The sequence below is a fragment of the Carica papaya genome, chromosome 5 (assembly GCF_054855325.1).
Source record: "Carica papaya isolate Zhongbai chromosome 5, ASM5485532v1, whole genome shotgun sequence".
Classification (NCBI taxonomy): Eukaryota; Viridiplantae; Streptophyta; class Magnoliopsida; order Brassicales; family Caricaceae; genus Carica; species Carica papaya.
In genome coordinates this window covers 44,609,687-44,634,492 of record NC_142313.1, presented here as the reverse complement: position 1 = coordinate 44,634,492, position 24,806 = coordinate 44,609,687, and the positions used below count along the sequence as shown (strand labels likewise).

Here is a 24,806-nt window from a genome sequence, read left to right as displayed (position 1 = left end):
AAGACTTTATTAACTATAACTAACTACAAAATTAAGCCGAGTCATTTTGGAATAATAATTATAAACCTATAAGATTACGAATAAAATGACCGTGACACTCTCGCTACTAATTATATAAAGTAAAAATAAAATGAAATAAAAATAAAAATATAATCAACTTTCGTTAAAATTGAAATATCAATATTAAATACGGGCCCTACAATCGTAGGGTTCACGCTGCATGTGCTGAATGATGATCATCATTGTCAAAGCATATAAAAAAACGTTAGAATAAGGAGCTATGATATATAGGGATGAGTAGAATCACTACATAAATTGAGACATAAAATAATTTTTACTAAACTTTTAAATGATATCAGCGCATGCAAAATGATGAGACGCGTCTTGTATAGTTTTGCCACGACATAACGTGGCGACATCCATTGTATTAAATATAGACATAATACGAACAATATTTGATAATTTATCTAGCAAAAAAATGTCTACCGTATAATTAAGCTCCAAATACTACCCATAACAAACTGTACAAATACTATTATTTTTGCAATGCTAAAAGAAAGAGTGCCATGAGGACGTATTTATTTTCAAACGAGAGTAACAATTTAGCTACGAGATAAGTATTCAAATAGGTTGGTCGTTAAGAATAATTCACAAATTTTGAACGTCGGAGATAGCATGGTAGAAATATGCGGCTTCAATAATTATTTTGCAAATAGAATAATTTGTTCTACCCTATACTTATTTACTTGCCATAATCCACGTGTCATCATAAACCACGTGATAAAATATCTCGACTACTAATAAGACTTTTACTAAATAAATTTACAACGAAATTCAACTAATGCTACGTAATTTTGATAGGGATAACTAATATATCTCACGTTCATTGCTTTCTTATTTTTTTCAAAAACAGAGATCGTAATCTCGGGCTCATCACAATAAAATTAGATGAAAAAGTTACTTTATACAATTACATATATGTCGACATATATTATCTTTATAGTTATTCAAATAGAACGTAAAAAATGAAAGGTAAAATTCATGTAATCATTTATATATATACCAATAAAAAATTATATTAAATCAACTAATATTTATTGTATAAAATAATTATCGTCGAAATTTGACTCGTTAGCGATATATTTTTTTACTTACGTATTATTTATCTCTCAATTTATATTATTCAAATATATTTTATTTAATTTTTACTAAGATTTTTTATAAAATTAAACCATATGGAAACTATCTTATGATAACATAATTTTTATATATTAATAATATTTTTAAATATAATTTTATTTTAATATATAAGTTAGAGAAATAATTTATTTAAAAAAATAAAAAATTAAGACAAAAGATTAAAAAATGTAATAATCATATTTAAACTATTTGCTTTTCTTCTTCCTTCAAACCCTTCTTAAACGTCACAGAGTTCAGAAAGAGAGTGAAGAGAAGAGAAACCACAGCCAGAACAAGAGAATCAGAATCAACGATGAAGAGGATCTCTCTGATTCTGATGGGCTGTGGAGGCGTTGGCCGCCAGCTCCTCCATCACATCGTCTCTTGCCGATCTCTTCACGCCAAATTGGTACCTTCCTCTTTGAGCATTTCATTTTTCTGGTTATTTAGGCGAGTGTCTCTACATAGCTCCAATGGAGATATAGCCGTTTTAATTTATTGTAAATGCTCGTAGGATGAGTCAATGTTTATGGATTTCGAGGGGTTGGCTTTGTTGGAAATTAAGTGAATCAAGTTGATTTTGAGCGTGTCTCTGTCTTTTCATTGATAACTTCATTTCTGCGTGGTAGGGAGTTCATCTGCGAGTTGTTGGAGTGTGTGACAGTAAATCGTTGGTTGTTCCTTCAGATGTGCTTAAGATGGAGTTACATGATAATTTCTTATTGGAGGTTTGCCGCATCAAGGCGAGTGGTGCTTGTCTGTCAACTCTTTCTGGTTCAGGTGATTCTCCTATTTCCATCTTATGTTGCTGGGACTGATCGCAGTCTTCTTTTTAACTTATGCTTCTTTCTTCCTTTTATGAAGGTGAATGCCAAGTATTCATTGCCGCAGAATCAAGAACCAAAATAATTGATATTGCCGAAGTCCTGGGCAAATCAACAGGTTTGTATTCTGTACTGCTTTGGGGCCGTCTGGCTTTGCTTTTTGTATTTTAGCTTCTAAGCACATAGGCCAGAAAAATAGATTTAGATGTGTTTGATAATATCATTTTTATTTGGCTTATAAGTTATCTACTTCCAACAAAGTAGATAACTTATATAAGCCAAAAAAGTTTCTTTTGTCTTTTCCAACGAAATGCTTCCATGCATTTACTGGGACTGGATAAATGAGAAGCTTTTGCTCTCTTGGTATATGTTTGGCCAAACAGACTCTTATTAAATTTATGCATTTACATAATCCATTTTTGAAGTGATGAAAGTTTTGGTTGGTAGATAAATGAAAAGCTGTTGCTCTCTTGGTGTATGTTTGTGCATTTGCCTGGGGTGACTTTAACTCAAGCTTCATATATGATATGGTCAAGCATTTGACTGATCATCTCTATCTTAAATGAAAATTGTTTATTTTTGTTTTTTCTTTTTGAAACAGGTTTGGCCTTAGTAGATTGCTCAGCTAGTTCCGAGACTATTGAAGTTCTAACTAGGGGGGTAGATTTGGGTTGTTTTATTGTTCTTGCAAATAAGAAGCCTCTTACTTCTTCGATGGTAATATATGCTAGTGAGCATCCTTATCACGCTGTATATTTTATTTTTTTTTTAAAAAGAACATTGAACTGAGAAGGAATATTTGAGTGCCATTGAACTGAGAAGGAATATTTGGGCGTCTTGGGATTGTCAATTTTTTGTTATTCACAAGATAAGTTGTGTAGTGTGACGAATGTGAATTAGTTCATTTCTGATTGGAAAGTATTTAAGGAACTGATAAGCAAACTTTCCTTGTGGAATTTCAATAGTGATAAAAATATCTGATTCCACTGATTTTTGTGGCATTTCTGAATTTCCTTCGTTGTGAAATTTATGGTTATCCTACTTGCAGCTATATCAATATTTATTGATTCTTAATGACATTTTTATACTTTGTTATTTCAAAAAAAATTCAGTTTTTATTGATTGGACCTGCTTTAGATATCACTGAAGATTGTCCTAGATATGGAACTTCTATGGCTGATAAGATTTTCCAATTTACTTAATCTATGAACATATTGAATTTAATGAACTCAATCAACTGAATGTATATGGATGTTAGGCTGAGTAAAGAATTTTTCTCATTTACTGTCTCCGAGTATGCCATCTTCCATCTTCTTTTGTTTACCACTCATGTTCATTAAGTTTGTTTCTTGCGTGCCTCATGCACATGAAGGCCTTTCACTATATTTCTTTTTCCTTCTGTTTGATTGCAGGAAGATTATGATAAATTGATCTCACACGCACGGCGTATTCGGCATGAATCAACTGTAGGTTTAGTTGTTTCTTGGTGATGCTAACAGTTCTCTTTCCTGAATTTCTGAAGTAACCTCCAGTCTACAAGAGACAAACATATAAGGAACGTAAATTTAGAGGAGAAACAATTGTCATAAAAGAATGTTAATAATTTAATGTTACCAGAGGCAAAATAGGTTTCAGAGATTTACTAATGTTTGTGACAGTATCTAATTCTAGCTCTCCTGGAAATTTGGCTCTTTTTAGTAAGGGATATTACTAGCCCAAGATGGTGCATTGTCTTATTATTTATCTGTAACTGCAGTGAAACTCTTTTAAGTATTTTCTACTTATTTGATCTTTATTCTTGATAGGTTGGTGCTGGCCTTCCTGTCATATCATCACTGAATCGCATACTTTCATCAGGAGACCCTGTCCATCGAATTGTTGGCAGTATGAGTGGTAATGTTGATTCTTTTTAAGGCCTTGATTCTCCATGTACACTTCTGCACTGCTGCCATCTATTGCGAATATCATTTTAAAACTGTGTTTAATAGATCATATTCATAACAGGTACATTGGGGTATGTAATGAGTGAGCTTGAAGATGGAAAGCCATTAAGCCAAGTCGTCAAGGCGGCTAAAAGCCTGGGATTCACTGAACCAGGTTTTTATACGTCATATATTACTTTTGCTTGAAATGATTTTCTTGCAAGTAAATCTTATGGCTATCAAGAAGCAGACATGCATATATGTATGCTTAGATATATATTTGCACTCTTAAGAAATAGAGACCTTGATATTATTAAATTAGAGATCATAACATTAATAATTCATTATAGAAATGGTTTTGTTACGATTTTTCTAGCCATATATATGACGGTTCAACTACGATTGTCTTTTTCCTTCACAAAAAATATAAGGAAAATTTTTTGTTTTCAATCTAATTCTGCCTTGACCTGAGTCCTATGCAACTTGTTTCATCTATTAAATGTTCACAGATCTGTCAATAGATTTCAGGCCAAAAAGATAAGTAGGCACTTCGTTGTTTTTACAGTCCTTTATCTGCATTTATACTTAACTTCTAGATATTAGAGGAGAAAAGCGACAGGAAGGTCCTTCTTAGGAATTAATGATAAACTTAGAGTTCATGCTAGTCCTAATATTCTCATTTACATAGTTCTTGGGAAACCTTTTAGCTCCCTCCCTCTTAATTACGTTACTAAAGCTTCGGAAGAATGGTTTTGTGAAGTTGTTGGGATTAGGCACTTTGTCCACCTCCAGGTTCTCAAACTTCACTTCTTATCTCATCTTCCAAAAAAGGCCTCTCTTTGCCATCTAGCTTTTACTTCGTCAATATGGCTTCAAGCCAACAACTCAAGAAAAGGCAAATTGGGCATCCTAAAACAGTCTTTTTCAGAAAGTCATTAATTTCGTAATCATTAGAAACATTATCACTCACTGGAAATATTATCCTTGCTACCCAATGATTCTTGAGTTCCAGTTACTTATTGAAACTATTATGTCTGACTATTGGCCATCAGATACTAGTGTGTATGGAAAGGGACTGAGTTGAAAGGAATCTGCTTTGGAGTGATGTGGATGAGGTAAGAACCATTGATTAACTTTCTTGGTTCATTGGGGGTGATTTATAAACAGTTATGTTTAAGAAGGAAATTGAGTAGAGGCTCTTCAGCAGTATATTCTGGAGAATTAGGGAGAGTTGTTAACAGCTTGAATACATTGGATCTTCCCATTCCGGGTCAGTGATGAGTGAACATGATATAGGTTGGGTGAAAATGTATCTTTCTCTTGCATTGACAGGTTGGTGGTATCTTTGGAGTTGGAGGTGCTGGCACTGGATCTTATTTAAAAGATTCCCCTTTCAGTTAGTTCAAATCAGCATCCCCTTTTTTTAGCTTAAAGGGGCTGAGATGGTGCCCTACTCCTTTTGTGTGGGAGACCTTCTCAAGACTCATTTTGAATGTGGACAACTTAAGGAGAAGAGGTTGCATCGTCATCAATTGTTTGCCTCTTTGTTTTCATGATAGTGAATCCCCTAACCATCTCCCCTATGGTGTGTGAAAGGGAGAAGGCTATGGGATTTGGCATCTTGTTTATTGAACATCCACTAGGTGGTGAGTGGCTCTATCTCAGCAGAGCTGCTTCCTTGCAATGGTACTGGCGTTGCCAAGAGCTAAAAGAACGTAGTTGCGGTTATTCCTTACTATTTTTTTGACTATATGGAGAGAAAGGATTAGAAAAGAGCTTTTGAGGTCATGTACCTAACTTTTCTAGAATAGTGATCTTTGGTTTCAGAAGTAATAGTATTTGTTTAATGGTCATTCCCTCTTCAATGAAAAAGATATTGGGCACCTTGTTGATATTTTCACTAGTTCACTTGCAATCTCTCTCTATATTTCTTTTTTTGAAATAAAAAGTATAAAAGTATATTATGAGGCACTAAGGGACTGCCATCCATGTACAAAAATATTTACATAGTAGTAATCATTTCACTGACATTAAATCTTCCACCCTGTATATATCATGACCTAAAATCAATGAGCCAAAAAGATGAAACCATCCATCCCTAATTTTTACCCACTCATCCTCTATACCATCAAAAGCCCTATTATTTTGTTCTTTCCAAATTACCCAATAGATAGTCAATGGTATAAACTTTACAATTTTTTTCTTTTTACATAACTCCTTCCAAGCCTACAGTTCCTCTCTCACCGACCCAGCAATAACCCAATTAATACCAAGGAGATTATACACTATAGTCCACATTTCATAAGCCAACGGGCACCAAAGGAGAATATGGTTACATGTCTCAGCGGTTCTTTTACAAAGGTAACAACCATGCACCACAGTTCTACTCCTTTTCATCAGCTTATCAATAGTTAGAATGCATTCCCTACCAGTTTCCCATGCAAAGAAGGCTATTCTTTGAGGAGCCAGAGTTTTCCAGATCTGGGTAGCAAGAAAGTAATCACGTCTATTCCACATGTTGCCAACCAAGAATTGATAAAAAGATCTAACAGAGAAATTTACGTTCTCCCTCATCATGAAACTGAATCGATGATAATAGCTGAAATAAGGCTCCATACTCCTCCACCTCCCAATCACTAAGATTCCTATTCACAATCACATTCCACTCCCCACCACCACGCCCAATGCAATATCTCCATGGTGCATTTGTTTATGTTTATTTTTCTTTTACAGATAAATTTGATTTTCTTATATTTAGTAAAACAATAAGAGATAGAAAGATAGGAGTGATCTTTTATTTATCTTGTGCTTGAGTGACACCATACACTTGATGGAGCACATTTGTATTGCCAGTTAACTGGTTAGTCAGTCTCTCGCCAACCTTCCAAGCTGAAACATCAGCTTCAACTGATTTTTAACCAATTTACCCTAGTTAAGAACATTTGTATATTTTCACCTTTTTTATTAGATTTATGAATTTTTCTTAAGGTTTTACACCTAATCTATTTTTTTCCCTGTTCCCTTTCTGTTCTCTCTCTGTTCTTTGCTTTTTCTTCCTCATCTCTTGTATTTCTTCAACTTAAACCTCTATTTCTTCTTCTTTCCTTTCTTCAGGCTATTTCTCCTTCTGGTTATTTTCTACCCTTACAGTTTTTGCACCGTAGATTCTTCAAATTCTATCGTATCCTATACAGTGTTATTAAGCTAGATGGTCCCACATGAGATCATTAATCTATTGGGATGAAATAATCACGAAAATGGTGAACTACATTTTGATGGACCAGTTTTGCACTGACCTGAATTTAAGCTGCTTTACTGGTTTGAGGTTTACATTTTAAATTCAAACCAGTACAATCAATCTAAGAGTTCTTTTAAAGATAAATGGGGCACTAGAGGGACAGAAAAGAATTATTTTATGTTTCACTTTGGTGAATTTTTATTTGTGGCATTTTTTTTGAATGTTTTGTAGCTCTTCTTGTTGGAGACTGTTTTGCTGTATCAGTCGTTTGTGCTTTGTACCGGGTTTTCTTTTTGTGAAATTTTCATTCTTGTAAAGTAATACTATTAGCATGTGCATTAAAGCAAAAAATAAAAGAGAAGTAAAGAAAGGACATCTCATCCTCCGTGTTTGGTTGGAGATTTCTTTTTCCTCTCCTCTTTTGTGCTTAGTTGGTTTGTATTCACATTCCTGAATGGATTGAAAACGATGTGGTTCATGTTTGACACTTGAATGTGGTTTATCTCTGTAATAATTATATCTTCTGCTGGATTTTGCTATTTTCCATGGTTTTTCCTGAAAATAAACTTTGGTTTCTCCAAAACTATTCTTGCTGACATGATGCTTCTCACCTCTTTTCATTACAGATCCACGTGATGACCTCGGTGGGATGGATGTTGCTAGAAAGGTTTGGATGTATACACATGCAGAAACACATGCACAGCACGGGCACGTGCCTGTTGGCAATCCTCATGCATGCAGGCTAAGGCTAACTATTTGATAATATACAATATATCTACGATACACCTAAGGCTAACTATTTGATAATATACAAGATATCTATGATACACTTGCATGATTATGTTTTGCCTTTTCCTTCGATAGATAATCGTTAAACCTTGTGACTGTGGAGGATTCATTTACCTGATGAACTTTCTTAATTTGCATTAATTGGAGAAATTAATATTTATGCATGACATTTTTTGGCTGGTATAGTATGGGAATTGACATGTCTCTATCATCTAATAAATATTGTTCCTTGATCTATTACTCTATTTGTCCTCATACTTAGTCGCATCTATGGGTAGATGTACAGTTGTGTTCTGTTACAAGGCTAATTAAGAGTGATGAATGGTCTTATGATCTTACAGATTTAACATTTTGCATTGTTTTTATGTTGTTTCTTAATCTTTCTGAACATAAACTTGCTTATAATTTTTTTGCAATGTTCTTGTTTTGTTTGTTGATCTTTCTGGATATTTACAGGCTTTGATCCTTGCTCGACTTCTTGGGAGGAAGATCAACTTGGATACCATAGAGGTCAGTGCTAGATCCTGCATTTCCAGTATTATATTTGTTTAAATAAATACACTACAACGACAATCCTCAGTTAACTTTTGAACTCATGCACTGGAAAATTCACCAATTACCCGGAGATCTGGACACCTCAACTGGTGTTAGTTATTTCTGTCATATAGGTAGAGAGCTTGTATCCTAAGGAAATGGGACCTGATGCAATGTCTGTTGAAGACTTCCTTGGCGGCAGGATTGCACTGCTTGACAAGGATATCCATGGGAGGGTTGGAAAGGCTTCATTGAATGGGAATGTGCTTCGTTATGTTTTTGTCATTGAGGGATCAAGGTATTCATCTCATTATTTTGAAACAAGATCGAAATGTTGACGTGTGTATATAATGTTTACATGCCTAGTGAGTAAATTCATTCTTGTGGTAGATATGCAATTTATATCACTCTTGCATTTTTTTAATCCTCCATCTCTTATTTTGTCATGAAACTGTTATTGGTGCAACAAGAATGGATTTTGGGTTCTCTTTCTTTTCTGGGTGTATAAAATACTCTTCAGGCTGAATGATATCCAATTCTACAACCTGTTTAAGTTAACAAATAGCTTACTAGGGATATAAATCTTCGAGAGATGCATGGATATAAATTTGTCACATCATAGTTACTTCAAAAGTGTATCACGTCATGGTGTATAAAAATTCTGTTTGTACGGTGTTATACCACTGAAAATAGAGATGCTTGCATGTATTTTATGGAATTTTTTAATTGTTACCATCTGGGTTGCACTTGGGAAATTCAAACATTTCAATGATTCTAACATAATAATGTCAGAGATGCTGTTTCTTTAATTAAGGTTCCCCATCTAACAATTTTCTTTTCACTCAAGAACGATATCTAAATCTCTGCCTGCCACATAAACGCAAATTGGAATAACAATTGGTCATTTTCTCCTTGCAGATTATGATCATGTTTTGTGATCCTGATCTGTGTGATAATTTTTTGTTGTTGATGCTGTAGAGATAGGATGAAAAATCCACCCAAGATAGCTGTAGAGGTAAAGAGAAGAGAGAGACCAGAACTAGCAGAAATAGCTGCAAGTTCACAAGATAGCAAAAACACCCAATAACAAGAGAAACAACTTTACACGCTCATCGAGAAGATAGAGCAGTAGTAAATAAAACATGAATGAAATGCACAATCTCGTAATCCTTATTGAACTCCACAATTTTATAAAATTTCCTATTGAGCTGTATATATACATTACTGTTGATCTTTTTATAGATTGAGAGTATCCCTTGATATGGGACCACTACATTTTACATGCTTTGGGTTCTGCACCTGGTGGACGATATGTTATTTTATTTTTCAGATGTGAGGTTGGCATTCAAGAGGTCCCTAAAAATTCTCCTTTGGGAAGATTGAGAGGAAGTGATAATCTTGTAAGCTCCCTTCTTTCTTTATCTCTTTGTCTAATGTTTATATTTTTGCATAATGCAACTATTAGCATACCTAAGATGATTATTGCAACGTAAAAATTGATATCAAAGTTCATTCTTTAAGAAATCAAGAGGTACTTGACTCGTGATTATTTAAGAACATGCACTTGAATTGTGTTGATAGTTTTAGGGCATCGAATGAGCTGCAATGACTTAGGACATCCTAACCCAAAGACAGTGCACTTTGACAAGACAAACAGGCTTGAAGCTCTGTTTATATTGGAAAGATTTCTAGTTTAAACATCCCATCAGTTGGACCATTTGGTTGAAATAAAGGTATCGAATAGCAATAACAAGGGAAAATGAACAGGAGACATTTATAGCTATATAGACTTTTGATATTAGTTATATTTGGTCTGTGGTGGTTTGCAATTTGTTATCATTTAGGATGCTAGTTGGCAACATGTTAGGAAATGCCAATTGGGACAAATTTCCATGCATTAACACAATGGGACCCCGTATCTCCTTCAACTTTACTGTATTTAATTTATTAATGATGGAATATGCCTGTTAGATCTAAATTTCTTGTATGTATTTTGAGTAACAAACAGTTCACTTTCCTAACCTTGTCATATTTCAAGGCTGCCTTTGGGGGAGGGTGAGAGAAAGGAATGAAAAATTTGAGATGCATTATTCTTAATTTTGTTTCGATGGCCATCCATTAACCAAAAGTAAAGGTTACGAAGGTGAACATTTCACCCAACTTCCCCTGCAACGAGGTTACAATGCATGCGACTTTATTCTTAAACTCGGGTTTCTTCATTTATTCTTTATGTGATTTTTAGTGAAGTTAATAGATGTAAACGATAAACTTACCCATTATATTCTTTTTTAACGTTAATGCAGCTCGAAGTGTACAGTCGTTGTTATAAAGATCAGCCATTAGTTATTCAAGGCGCTGGAGCCGGGAACGATACTACGGCAGCCGGTGTTCTTGCAGATATTATTGACATTCAGGATTTATTTCCATGAAAGAGGCCTTGGAGTCCTTTTTGGTAAACCATGGTGGTGTTCTTTCCTAATAAGTGATTTAGAACTGAAAAAGAGCTGGGGAATGTTTGGGAGTTGCAAGAGAATAGAAAAATATATATATATACATATATTATTTAGTTTTATTTTTAAAATTTTAATTACAGAAAGTATAGTTTATTATTATTTTTTAAAATTGTGATAATCCATGTTCAAATTACAAATGTAAAATTTTCTATTAATGGTTAAATTATGAATCTTGAAATATTAAAGTGAGTTATATAAATTTAAATTAAATTATAAAGTATGATTTGTCTTTATATTAAATAAGTAAACCCTAAAAAAAGTAGTGTTCCTTTAGATCCTGGGACTAACAAATTGGATTGGTTTTTTTTTTTTTAATTACCCACATATAAATTATATATTTATTAAATATAAATTAATTAATAAAATTATATAATTAAACACAATATCAACTTTCCCAAAAAAAAAAAAAATTAATTTATAAGATTAAATTTATAAACTTCTTTGAAAAAAATTAGGAAAATATGATTTTTATTAATTTTATTTATGAAATTATTTATTTTGCCTCTTCTGTTAACTCAACGTCAAGCAGATGCTAATTAATGGTGTAATGCCAACCTTTGTCTCACCAGAAGAACTTCTACTCATCCCACCAACCAAAAATGAACCTGCCTACCCTTCTTTTCTTCTCCTCAAATCTCGTCTTCCCCATTATTTTAATTCTCTTCTCTTATCTCTCTCTCTCGATCCACTCAGTCTCTCTGGTTGTAATTTTGATAAACCCTCAGTTGCAGACTGACTCTCTGTTTGTACCATAGCTGAGGAAGATGACACCCAGAGGGCTAATCTCTGCTTTCTTTCTCCTCCTTGCATTGTACTGCGCCATAGACCCATTTAATCACAGTGCTATATCGGGTTTCCCCGATTTTGTGTCCTACAAAATCGACATGCCTGACTGGTCAATTGTGCCTAAAGAGAGAGACAGACAGAATCTGCTTCAGAGATCAGAAATCAGGTTTTTGAACCAAGTTCAAGGGCCTGAGAGTGTAGCATTTGATCCTCTTGGTCGTGGGCCTTACACTGGTGTTGCTGATGGAAGGATTCTTTTCTGGAACGGCGAGAAGTGGACTGATTTTGCCTGTACTTCCAGTAATAGGTATAATTGGTTTCTAATAATGGTGTTTGGGAGTTGGTATTTAGTTTGAGTGATAATGGGTGAATCTTATGAAATGGGTTTGTGGTCTTTAACGCTCCATGGTGGTTTTCTGTGATTTTCCACAATAAAATTGGGGTTTTGGTTATTGAATGAGTATTGGGATTTGTTCCAGAGGCGCTGAAACTTGGTCTTCCCTTGTTGAAAATTTTGAGCAGGATAATAATATATATATATATGTATATGTATATGTATATGTATGTATATATAGTGACTTATGCTTTGGTTGGGAATTGGATGACCGGTTTTTGGATATATTTGGTTGTGCTGTTAGACTTTTGAGCGATTTTAGATATGCTCATTGACATGTAATTACTTTTGTATATGGGGGCACCCCCTTGGTGCCATTTACTTAATATACGTACTCACCTTTTATTTCCAAAAAAAAAATAATACTGGGGTGCTGTTGTTTGTCTGGCTTTAGTGATTAGTGATGGAGATGAGTGGGGTTTAGGTCAAACGATGAAGCAGGGGAATATCATAAGGGTGGAAAGGATTTTTTGATTGGTAAAGGATGATGAATTCGTAATCTAAAGACCCAAAACAGAAGTTGGCATAGTGCTGTAGCATGTTAATTATCTGGATAAGTGAATAGAAGCATGGGGCTTTATAGATTGAAACTCAATGATTGTTGTTTGATCATGAATCTTGCCACTTCTAATCATCCGTTCACCAGACCCACGAGGGTTATACTGTAAACGATAGTTGAGGAGAACGAAAAATGCATTCAGATGACAATCAGATTGATTATTTCACTTTGTATAATGATTAATTCTCAACAAGTATTTCATGTTTTTCTGTTTGGTGTCATTTTATTGTAAATAAAAATAAAAGCTGTCATGAAGATTGTAAATGAGTAATAGAAATTATTCCAATGGCAGTAGAATCCAGTAAAAATCTTTGCCAAACAGTTATTTAACTGCTTGCCTGAAAAAATTGATGTCTTTGTTTTGACTGATGCCCTGAGAAATTCTTTTACTAGTGGTTTTCTGTCCTAAAAATATCTATGTAATTTTCTTTTTCGTGTACAATTTATATTTCAGGTCAGAACTATGTGATCCAAAGCCATCTCCTTTCGGTTACCTGAAGAATGAACATATCTGTGGCAGGCCTTTGGGACTCCGATTTGACAAGAAATCAGGTGACTTATACATTGCAGATGCGTACCTTGGACTGATGAAGGTAGGGCCTGGAGGTGGGGTAGCAACATCACTTGTAACAGAGGCAGAAGGTGTGCCACTGAGGTTTACCAATGATCTAGACCTCGATGATGAAGGAAATGTCTACTTTACAGATAGCAGCACAAAATATCAGAGGAGGTAGGCTTCTGATTGTTTTTGTTTTCTTTTTCCTATTTCTTTTACATGCTGACAATATGTTGAATTTGTTTGGACCTATGATTTGGGCGATGTTCAGAAGCTGAGGGAACTTGCTCAGTTCGATAAGATCTGACAGTAACATAAAATTCCATGTCCTCATAATATGCCCTCACCTTATACTAGTCTTAGGTGGCCATATATCAGTTAGCCCCTTGTAAGTTTTTCTGGGGAGGGGAAAAAAAGGAGAAACTAATTTACCACTTGCCTCTTGGACTTTCTCTTTGTTGTTTTGGCGGTTTTTGCAGGGCAAACTCTGCAAATTTTTCTTGCGTCATTCTTCCTCCTTTTCACAAAAGACACAGCAACCATTGGTTCCAATTGAAGCCATCTGCTTGGAATTGTTGGGTGTATCATCTGAATGGCTTTTTCTCACCATCTCCTCTGACGTACACATATAAAAGAAGAGTATTAAATAATTGAATTGAGTATCCTAACATTAGCAAAGTTAAATAGCTTCTTTTTTTTTTTCTATCAATTGGGCTTTAAGAAAGAAAACCTTTGAAGAAAGAATCACCTACATTTTGGGTTAGCAAATAAAAGTTCCAAGATTTTGGAGGACACCAGATTATGTTTATGATTTTCTATAACGAGTTTGAATCTCCTTGCTCCTTCTGCTTTGATTTTTTCCACTGCTAAATATTGGATTCTCAGCCAAAATTTTCGCTCCTATTTCTTGATCTCTACCTGATTTTACTTGATTTGACATATTGCCTAAGATCAAAGGTTTTTAAACCATGTTCTTTTCTAATTCTTACAAAAATCTTTTGTACAAATTTATCATATTCTTTAGTGGGTTTAGAAGACCTCCGAGTTCCAAAAGAGTATAATTGTCAGATGCTGAGAGAAGTTGATGTAGGGAGAGATTGGGGATACCTTGGGGAATTGATCTCTCCCTATATCAGAAGTACTATTCAGTTTTTTATTCAATCACTTAGGTATTAGACAATTTATTGTCTTTTACCCTTTTTCCCTTTGTGAAATACTATACTATGGATGATCTACTAATCTTAACTCTTCTGATACTGTAACGTCTTCCAGGAACTTCCTACAGTTGGTTTTCTCTGGAGATGACAGTGGGAGAGTACTGAAGTATGATCCAAACACAAAGAAAACCACTGTCCTTGTAAGGAATCTTCAATTTCCAAATGGTGTGTCCCTAAGCAAGGATGGCTCTTTCTTGGTCTTTTGTGAAGGATCTATTGGCAGGTACAATTGTTTCTTTTACACGAAACTTGTTATAAGTTCCTCCATTTTTAGGGTCATTGGCCGATTATTTCTACCCTTCAACGTGAGGCATACGTAACTAAGATCTATTGTTCACTACTTTGATTTCCAATTGCGGCTTCGCCAATGTTTTTAACTTCAATAGACTCAGCATTTGAAATCAAGAAATAAAGACTCCTAGAGTTTGTCTTGACTCCTGACAAAAATAACTGCTGCTTTGGGTTTTTATATGAAATAATTGAATGTTGGAATGTGCAAATTTACATAATTGACATTTCTGAAAGTCCATTCTTTTGCAATAATTCTGTTCCATTGCTCTTTCTGATCATTACCTACTATCCCGGGACCATGTGCAAGATCCTCGGGGAAATTTTCGTAAATCATCTTTGAATAATTCAGCTTCTTGTTACTTTTTTCCTACAACTTCTATGGATGCAGGTTACGAAGGTATTGGTTGAAAGGTGAGAAAGCTGGAACTTCAGAAGTGTTTGCTATATTACATGGATTTCCCGACAATGTCCGAACAAACGAAAAGGGTGAATTTTGGGTAGCAGTCCACTGTCATCGCAACCTGTACACTCACTTATGTGCTCGTTATCCAAAACTAAGAACATGGGTGCTTAAGTTACCGATATCAGCACAGATTCAATTTATGATTCACATCGGAGGCTGGCCTCACGGAATTGTAGTTAAATATAACGAGGAAGGAAAACTGATGCAGATCCTCGAGGATAGGCAAGGGAAGGTCGTGAAAGCGGTTAGCGAAGTAGAAGAGAGGGACGGGAAGCTGTGGATGGGAAGTGTTCTTATGCCCTTTGTTGCAGTTTATAACTTGGCTTGAGATGAAAAAAGGCTGTGTTTGTCTCTTCATCAATTCATGCTAGATATAAAGACTGTATCTCCATGTTCAAACAGCTACAGCTTAGCTTTTGTTAAGTTATGTTAGGTTATTTTTAGAACAAATTTTAGAAAATTTATGAGGAATTCATTGCAATTCCTTAAGTAATTTAATTAGTAGAAAATAAATTGTATTAAGACATAATAAATTTCACTTAGAATTGAAATAATATATTTTAATTTTTTATTAAATTTAATTAAATGTAAATTGTTTATTTTTACATGAGATTTTTGTTATTTTTAGTTTAATTTTTGTCTTTATATATAAATTATTGGTAAATTATATAAAATGAAAAAAGGTATATATATATATATATATTTATAAACTCACATGAAAGGAATGGAGCTTTGACTAAATAGTATAATTACTGATTAAAGTAGCAAACTAATTAACTATTATCTTAAATAATTTAATTACTAATTGAGATTAGTCCCAGCCTGCACATTATATCAACGGGCAAAAATGTAATACTCGCGTTCGAAAAATCAGTCCGGCATAAATTTTTAATTAATAAAATTATATATTTAAATAATTAAATCTTTATTTTTATTTAATTTTATGAAATTTTTTTAAAAAATAAAATTAAAGACAATATTAAAAATAATTCTAAAAAAATGAATAAAATTATAAATAAAAAGAGTATTTAAAAGAAAAAATTTTAAAATTATATTGCCATATATTCCGGCTGCGTCAGCAGTCACGATAAATTAGAACACGCTGTGTGATAAACACGCTGATATTGGTTCAACGTAGGAGACCATGTAGACAATCGAACGATACAAATCAGTAATTATTATATATATATTATAAATAATTTTTTATTAATGTATATTCCATTAATTATTATAATCTTATATACATATATATATATATTAAGATAACAAAAAAAATTAGACAATTTAATTTATTTCTTTTCATTTTCTTTGTTAACGCCATAATTTTCTTCTTATTTAATATTATAATTTTCTTCTTCTTTAATATCATAATTTTCTTCCTCTTTAATATACTAATTTATTTCTTTTTTTTTAATAGTATGATTCTATTCATCTTTAATAATATATACATGCATTTATTTTATTTTAAATATATACATACATATATATATATATAGATATTATAAAAACTGGGCCTTTATTTTGGAGGGTCAGACTGACCATAGACAGCTGTTGATTTTGATTTTACATGGGTAAATATTATTTTACCATTTAGGAGATTTTTTTCCTTGTTTGAATTGTAAAATCATAGCAAATAAAATATTAAACATTCTATAAATTGTCTAAATGGTAATTATTAATTTTTAAAAATATATAAATATGGTAAAAATTATATTTAAAATATAGGCAGATAATTTGGAAAATCACTTTTTGCTAACAAAAAAATTAAATGTATTTTATGTGAAATTAAACATGGTAATTATTAATTTTTTTAATAAATTTAGATATGGTAAAAAATAATATTTAAAATATTGGATTGGTATTTTTTCACTTTTTAGAAATAATTTAATTTGGAAAGTCAATTTTTGGTAAAACAAAAATTAAATTTATTTTATGTGAAATTAAACATGGTAATTATTAATTTTTTTAATAAATTTAAATATGGTAAAAAATAATATTTAAAATATTGGGTTGGTATTTTTTTCACTTTTTGGAAATAATCTAATTTGGAAAATCAATTTTTGGTAAAAATAATTAAATTTATTTTATGTGAAATTAAACATGGTAATTATTAATTTTTTTAATAAATTTAAATATGGTAAACAATAATATTTAAAATATTGGGTTGGTATTTTTTCACTTTTTGGAATTAATCTAATTTGGAAAATCAATTTTTGGTAAAAAAATTAAATTTATTTTGTGTGAAATTAAGGAAATTTAAATCATTATAAAATATAAACTTTTACTTCATGTTTTTGAATCACTTTGAAATTTAAGGAGAAGACATATACAAGTTTTGAGAAGAAATTGAAGGAAAAAAAAATGGCAAACACAAAAGTTGTTTCTTTTGTTTGCTTATATCTCCTTATTGTTTGCATAGGTAATTCTTCGCTTATCTATCTCTCTATATAATATATATATATATATATACATATATTATAATATCGATATATAAGTATGAGTTTTAAATATTTACATTCACCTTAGCTTATTTTTTTTGTGGGAAATTCTTTTTTCAAACAATCTTTTTATATGAACATGTTAAATTTAATCGGGTGGATCACCCGTTACGAAACCCGATCCAATTTTGATTAATAATTAAGAATGATTTTTTATCGATTGTTTTTATAAAATTTTGAATTTCTATAAGAAATATTTATGATGTGAATATTATACAGTTCGTTATTTGTTAATGTAATTATACATATTATTATATGTATTAATTTTGAGAAATTATATTTATTTGTGGGTTATATATTATTTCATAAATTTTTAAATAGATAATATTTAATTTCATTTTTTATAAATAAATTTTAGTTGTAGTAATATTTAATTAATAAAATACACAAATTCAAAAATTTGAAAATATATTTTTAAAAAAATATATTTTCATTAAGTGCATTAATTATATATATATGGGATAAAACATAATACATAAAATTATAATTATTATATTTTATTTAACAATATATAATTTTAAATTTTACAAATAGTATTTTTTTTAGATACGCAACGAGTATCGGGTGAAAAAGTTCGATGTTGTAACGATAATCCTCAGTGGGGCCCATGTAAGCCCAAAGTTGATGATCACAGATGCAACCAGAAGTGCAAGCGTTGTCCTAATAAAAAAGGAGGCTGGTGTAAACCGCATGTTAATTTATGTCATTGTTATTGTTAATTAATTACGTTTTATGCATTAATTATGTTTAATTAGCAAATAATTATTTATTATTATTATTTTATTTTTATGAATATTTGTTCTTGTTAATTATTATTATTATTTTTTTTAATAAAAGTAACGGTTCATCTATTTGCAATCAATCGTCGTTTAACGTACATATATACATACATCCATATATATATATATACATATATATGTATACATCGATTTATACTCGTGTGTATATATAACGGGAATGACTGTCTTAGTTTTTTGCAATCAATCGTTAATTAACGTACATATATAGATACATCCATATATATACACGAGTATATACACCCATAGGCCCAACCCCAACACCTGTAACGCAGTAAGTGAACTTAGTACGAAGAGGGGAGAGGAAACTTGAGTGGAGAAGGAGAGTGGCGGAGTTGGAGAGAGAAAGAGAGGGGAAAGCGAGAAAAGATAGAAAGAAAGATAATTAGAGGAAACGGTGAGATCGAAGGGGGAGGGTGAACAGTAAGCGAACTTACCATAACACCATTGTTGACGCGGGGAGAGGAAGGAGAGATCGCGTTGAATCATCGTTACACAGATCCGAGAGGTAAGTATCATTTGGTCTTCACGGCTGGAGTAGAATTTTATATGCTAAGTTCTTTGTGATTTCTTCGTTTGTGTTCGGAGTGATACGGAACGGATTCGGGAGTAAGATCTGGGAGGCGTAAATAATTGTGTTAAAATTGATAATAATAACAGAGAAGAAAGAAGAGAGGAACGGAGTAAAAGTTGGGGAGAAGGGGCTCGGAACTGGGGGATTTTTATTGGATGGGTTTAGAAAGTTGTTGAACATGGGAAAAATTATATGATTAATGAAGCCTGGACATAGAGAGAAAAGAAAAATGGCTAACCGAACCGATTAAGAGAAGAGAGGGGGAAGAGGAAAATTGAGATGTGCGTCGATATATATATATATATATATATAATTGCTTGGTGAATACTGTTTAGACAGGGATGTGCGTCGATATGTATATACATAATTGCTTGTCGTTTAGACAGGCTTGGTTATCCTCATACTGTTAATGCGAATTAAAGCTCATGTTTACTTTACAGTAATTAGGTTTATTGTAACCATGTGTTTGTTGTGCTTAAATGGTGTAAGAATTTCCATACAGCAGACCCAATGCTGGGTCGAGGGGTCGGTGCCCGAGTGTGTGATTGGCATTGACATGTCGTTGGGGGCAATCGAAATAGTTGTGGTTCTGTGATCCAGAGATGGGGGGAATGTGGGAGTCTGTTGTGGCCTTGTGGTTGGGTCGAGGGGGCAATGCCCGAGTACGCGATTGGCATTGATATGCCGTTGGGGGTAATTGAAATAATTATCGTTCTGTGATCCAGAGGTGAAGGAATAAGGGCCTAACATTGGGTCGAGGGGTCGGTGCCCGAGTGTGTGATTGGCGTTGATATGCTGTTGGTGGGTAATTGTAATAGTTGTGGCTCTGTGATCCAGAGATGGGGGGAATATGGGAGTCTGTTGTGGCCCAGTGGTTGGGTCGAGGGGGCAATGCTCGAGTACGTGATTGGCGTTGATATATCATTGGGGGCAATCAAAATAATTATCATTCTGTGATCCAGAGGTGAAGGAATAAGGGCCTAACATTGGGTCGAGGGGTCGGTGCCCGAGTGTGTGATTGGCGTTGATATGCTGTTGGTGGGTAACTGTTATAGTTGTGGTTCTGTGATCCAGAGATGGGGGGAATATGGAAGTCTGTTGTGGCCCAGTGGTTGGGTCGAGGGGTTGATGCCTCGGGAACTAATTATTTATTTGTTTTATTCTTTCTTCTTACGTTTGATCACTTTCCTCTTTTCCTTTCTGTTTGAAACCTTAGTATATCTGATGTCTGTAACTGGTGAGGGGGTGAATATCTAGTGGCTTAGGAGCCGTGGTAAGGTTGTAAATATGTCAAGAGGGAAGCTAGTTCGAGGGAAGTATGGGCTGAACTAAAGTGAGAGACGTAAGGAGTTTGGCGAGAGTGTTCTGAATACCTCGACCGACAGTGGGGCTCTGTTGGGCAAGCTTGGGAAGTTTGAGGAGAGATTTACAGTGGAGGTTAGAGTAAGATACTGGGCAAGTTCTGGTGGAAGGAAAATAGATTTAAAGGTAGATTAATTTGGGAAGAATTAAGGAAAGGCATATGGAGGTATATGACTGTGAATAGATGACTTTTTACGAGAGAAATTAGGAGTAAGCAGCGCAGCGCGAAAACTTGTTGTAGTGGGTTAGGGTCTGATAAGCTGTATACACGAACTATGTATATGATCAGTGGCAGCGAGAGAAGGGAAAGGGAAATGGTTAGGTTGGATAATGCCCGGTACCGAAAAGTTAGACATAAATTTTCTATTTGTTTTAATATGAATTTCGAATTTTACTTTTCGGGTTATGTAACTCATTACATGTTATATATTACAAAGCCGGTAAAACAAGAACAGGAGTTTGATATACAAGAAGCGTCTGTTCAGTGGGTTAGGGTCTGATAAGCTGTATACACGAACTATGTATATGATCAGTGGCAGCGAGAGAAGGGAAAGGGAAATGGTTAGGTTGGATAATGCCTGGTACCGAAAATTTAGACGTAAATTTTCTATTTTTTTTAATGTGAATTTCGAATTTTACTTCTCAGATTGTGTAACTCATTACATGTTATATATTACAGAGCGGGTAAAACAAGAGCAAGAGTTTGATATACAAGAAGCGTCTGCTCGGACTTAGGGACAAGCAAGACGTGCCATAGAGTAAATAATCTTTGGTTTGGAGCATAGTATGAAATTGTATGATATCGTGACATATCTACACGTCTTATTTAGATGAGACTTCTTATACTTTCGTTATTGATACTCGATAATCTGGTTTGACGTGGTAAATAAAGTAAACGAGAATCAACGTACACGGGTATATTTATATATACTTGAGTTTCGAACGGAATTGAAAAAAAAAAAAAAAAATTATACAAAGTTGATGTCTTAGAGATTTGATGTGTTATTTATTGAAAAGAACGTGAATAAGTCTTGCAGGTCTGATTGGTATAACATCCGCCTAAGAAAACTGGGGTTGTTACAACAAGTGTATGTGTATATATTTATAAGCATTATGTGGTGTGACATTAACCGCAATAATTGTCTTATTTTTTGGCTACTAACATATACATACATACATTCATCTATATATATACACGCATATATATATATATATGTATAAGTATTGCATATATGTATAAGCATTGCGTGGCTCGGCTGATGAAGTCAATAACTGTCTTATTTTTGTTTACTAACGTAAGTATATACATAAATTGTATAATATATGTGTATATATACATGCATCCATATATATTGGGTATATATGTACACATCCATATAAGCAATTAATCATGTAATATATACATATATATGAATGTATGTATATATGTACATGTATAAGCATTGCGTGGTGTGCCATTAACGGCAATGACTGTCTTATTTTTGGCTACTAACTTAATATATACATACATCCTGTATATAGATACATCCATACAAATGTGTATATATATACATCCATTGATATACGCGTGTATGTATATATAAGTAAGGGAATAATTGTCTTACATTTTGCTACTATCGTACATATATACATATATATGCATATATACAAGTGTATATATATACATCCGTACATATATTTGTATATGTAATACACATGTATAAGAATTCCGTGGTGCCGCCGTTCACGGCAATAACTGTCTTATTTTTGGCTACTAACATACATATTTGCATATATCCGTATATATACTTGTGTGTGTGTGTGTATATATACACATTCATACATATACGTGTATATGTATATATATGTACACGTGTAAGCAGGCCGTCGTTAACGGCAATAACTGTATTATTTTTGGCAAGTGAAAAAGGAGATCCTATTTTTCCGCTTCCCGTTCTCCATTAACCCATCAGCACAACAATTTTACACAACACCTTCACACAACAATAATCGTACACAACATACACATTTACACAACAATTTTACACGCACAATGTCAGACGACCCCACCACCTCCTCAGAAGACTCCGACACCACTGAACCCACCTCTCCTTCCTCCTGCATCACCACCACCACCGGAACCACCACAACTTTCGCCGGTGGCGAATCAACTCCGGTCACCAGAGTCCAAAACGCTATTCAAACCCTCTCCACCATCCTCACCACAATCCCTCCCTCTCTCTCCTCCACGACATCCTCCACACAAGAACTCTCCTTCTCTCTCCTCCACCACCCGGACGTCTCTTCCCAAATCTCCTCCCTCCTCCGACTCCCCGACTCCGGCGCCGGCGACAACAACCTTTGTCGCTGGCTCTACGACACCTTCCAATCCACCGATCCAGATCTCCAGCTCGTCGTCCTCCGATTCGTCCCAATCATCGCCGGCCTCTACCTCTCCCGCGTCCCTCTCCGCAGACCCCAAGCCGGCTTCGAAGCCGTCCTCCTCGCACTCTACGCACACGAGACAAACGCACGCGCCGGCCAATCCCTCACCGTCAACGTCCCGGACTTATCTCACCCTAGCATTTACCACGAATCCAAAACCCCATTCAACAACAACTCAACAGATCTCAACATCGCCGTCATCTCTTCCTCTCTCGAGCCCCACGGCACGGTGAGATCCACCAGGAGAGCGAGAATCGTCGGAGTCGCGTTAGAATTGTACTACACAAAGCTTTCCCAGATGCCAGTCGGATCGAAAATGGATTTCTGCGAATTCTGTCAGATCTGGTCGGGTCAGGATAATGAGGTACAGAAAGAAAGTGATCACGGTGGGGAAGAAAGTGTTAGTGGGAAACTTAGAGTCGGGAAAGAGGGGATGATTCATCTACCATGGGAGCTTCTGCAACCTGTTCTGAGAATTTTAGGGCATTGTCTTCTGGGTCCGAATAGTAACCCGATTCTGTTCGAAGCGGCGAGTGGAGCTTGTCGGAGTTTGTACAGAAGGTTTTTGCATGATATAAATCCAAAAGCTATTTTGGCTACAGAGAGTCTTCTTAAGCTTGCTAAGTTGACTTTGAACTCTAAGAATGATATTGATTATACAGAGATTCCAGACACTGCTCTCATCACCATTTGATATATATACACATATATATATATATATATACAGATTTTTGTTTTTGTTTCTGAATTTTACACATGTTAAGTGGAATTTTAGTGGAGTTTGATCTTTCTTTCATTGTTCTTCTTAACTTTGAATTGTTAGATATCAATTATTTCATTTATGAGAACGCAAATTGAGTGCATGTTATTGTTAAGAGTTGATAGATTATTAATTATATTGTTATTGATAATTATTAATATATATATATATATTTAGTTGTAAATAAAAAATTTATAATAATATTTTTTTTTCAAAAAAATTAAAATAATAATATAATAAAAATACAAAAAGTAAGAGAAAGTATAAGGTACGAGAGAATAAGTTTTTTTTTTCTTTTTCCAAATTAATTATCTTATTAAATTTTTTACTTCTTCTATTTATTAAAAGTATACATAAAATTATTAATTAAATTAAAAATAAATGACAAACTAATTAGGAAATTATGTAAAGAAAACAAATAATTATAATACAATATGATTTATTTATTTTAAGTTACCATAGTCCTAATTGGATTTTATATGTATTTTACAACAAAAAATTTTTAATTCCATTTGAATTAGATCTTTGTAGTAACTGAGTTTGGGTTGGAAAAAAAATGGTAGTAATAATAACAATAATATATATATATATATCTATATGGGAGAGGGAGTGGGGTGAACGGTGTCGTTTGGGAGATGGGATGGCAGTTAGAATAGGTGTGGTTTGTGAGAGGGAATAGACGGCTGAAATGAGTGTAGATGGTGGGATGGGATGAACGGCCAGGATGAATAGTAGCTGGGGTATAAATAAGAGGAAGAAAAAGAAAAAATAAAGAAAAGAGAAAATGGAGCAAGAAAGAAAAGGGAGAATCGGAAAGGGAAGGAGGAGGCGGGTGATAGAAGATTCGAGAGAGAGAAGTCAGAGAAGGAAGGGACGAGAAGAGAGAGCGGGAGAAGTAGGAGACGAGTAAGGCGACGGAGTGAGCTATGAAGGTGCGGAAAACTATAGAGACCGGAGGTATGGTGAATTTAAATTTCAAACATAGGATGATGGTGTAATGCGGATTTGATTCTGTAAATTATGAAACGATGTCTAGACAATGAAGAAAATTAAAATAGGAAATAGGTGCTCGATGGAATAGGAAAGCAGAGAGAGGTGGTAAGTGACAGAAAGGTTTGATTAGGAC

At 33.9% G+C, this 24,806-nt stretch overlaps 3 protein-coding genes and 1 long non-coding RNA gene across 6 annotated transcripts; all 4 read left to right on the top strand.

Annotated features, from left to right (window-relative positions):
- Positions 1–1,396: 1,396 nt before the first annotated feature.
- Positions 1,397–11,058, top strand: LOC110810684 (Glyceraldehyde-3-phosphate dehydrogenase-like family protein). Of its 3 annotated transcripts, none has more exons than XR_015818912.1 (12): positions 1,397–1,588; positions 1,809–1,959; positions 2,044–2,121; positions 2,605–2,720; positions 3,416–3,469; positions 3,809–3,896; positions 4,008–4,100; positions 7,790–7,830; positions 8,409–8,462; positions 8,621–8,784; positions 9,729–9,886; positions 10,790–10,868. XR_015818912.1 is itself a non-coding variant. In XM_022036923.2 (12 exons), exons 1-12 carry the CDS (start codon positions 1,493–1,495, stop codon positions 10,913–10,915), a joined length of 1,131 nt encoding a protein of 376 aa, XP_021892615.2. In that variant the 5' UTR covers positions 1,398–1,492; the 3' UTR covers positions 10,916–11,058. The 3 variants fall into 3 exon arrangements, 2 of the variants coding, with proteins under 2 accessions (XP_021892615.2, XP_088075364.1); XM_022036923.2 differs by having other exon boundaries at positions 1,398–1,588; positions 9,817–9,886; positions 10,790–11,058; XM_088219238.1 differs by having other exon boundaries at positions 1,413–1,588; positions 1,867–1,959; positions 9,817–9,886; positions 10,790–11,058.
- Positions 4,107–5,808, top strand: LOC148266159 (uncharacterized). The gene is made up of 2 exons (XR_015818913.1): positions 4,107–5,040; positions 5,258–5,808. It is a non-coding gene; the product is annotated as an uncharacterized LOC148266159 (long non-coding RNA).
- Positions 11,059–11,433: 375 nt separating the features above from the next.
- On the top strand, positions 11,434–15,841 carry SSL3 (strictosidine synthase-like 3). Its single transcript, XM_022036971.2, has 4 exons — positions 11,434–12,092; positions 13,193–13,468; positions 14,567–14,734; positions 15,191–15,841. The coding sequence occupies exons 1-4, from the start codon at positions 11,764–11,766 to the stop codon at positions 15,591–15,593; spliced, it is 1,176 nt and encodes a 391-aa protein (XP_021892663.1). The 5' UTR covers positions 11,434–11,763; the 3' UTR covers positions 15,594–15,841.
- A 2,956-nt stretch (positions 15,842–18,797) lies between these two features.
- Positions 18,798–23,716, top strand: LOC148266158 (hyccin). The gene is made up of 2 exons (XM_088219237.1): positions 18,798–19,068; positions 21,176–23,716. The coding sequence occupies exon 2, from the start codon at positions 22,529–22,531 to the stop codon at positions 23,612–23,614; it is 1,086 nt and encodes a 361-aa protein (XP_088075363.1). The 5' UTR covers positions 18,798–19,068; positions 21,176–22,528; the 3' UTR covers positions 23,615–23,716.
- The last annotated feature ends 1,090 nt before the right edge of the window (positions 23,717–24,806 follow it).

Coding starts and splice junctions, on each gene's coding strand:
- LOC110810684 (XM_022036923.2), top strand. CDS start 1,493: ATGAAGAGGATCTCTCTGATTCTGATGGGCTGTGGAGGCGTTGGCCGC. Junction 2,122..2,604: donor AGTCCTGGGCAAATCAACAG/GTTTGTATTCTG, acceptor TTTTTGAAACAG/GTTTGGCCTTAGTAGATTGC. Junction 8,785..9,816: donor TTTGTCATTGAGGGATCAAG/GTATTCATCTCA, acceptor TTTATTTTTCAG/ATGTGAGGTTGGCATTCAAG.
- LOC148266158 (XM_088219237.1), top strand. CDS start 22,529: ATGTCAGACGACCCCACCACCTCCTCAGAAGACTCCGACACCACTGAA.
- SSL3 (XM_022036971.2), top strand. CDS start 11,764: ATGACACCCAGAGGGCTAATCTCTGCTTTCTTTCTCCTCCTTGCATTG. Junction 13,469..14,566: donor AGCACAAAATATCAGAGGAG/GTAGGCTTCTGA, acceptor AACGTCTTCCAG/GAACTTCCTACAGTTGGTTT. Junction 14,735..15,190: donor TGTGAAGGATCTATTGGCAG/GTACAATTGTTT, acceptor CTATGGATGCAG/GTTACGAAGGTATTGGTTGA.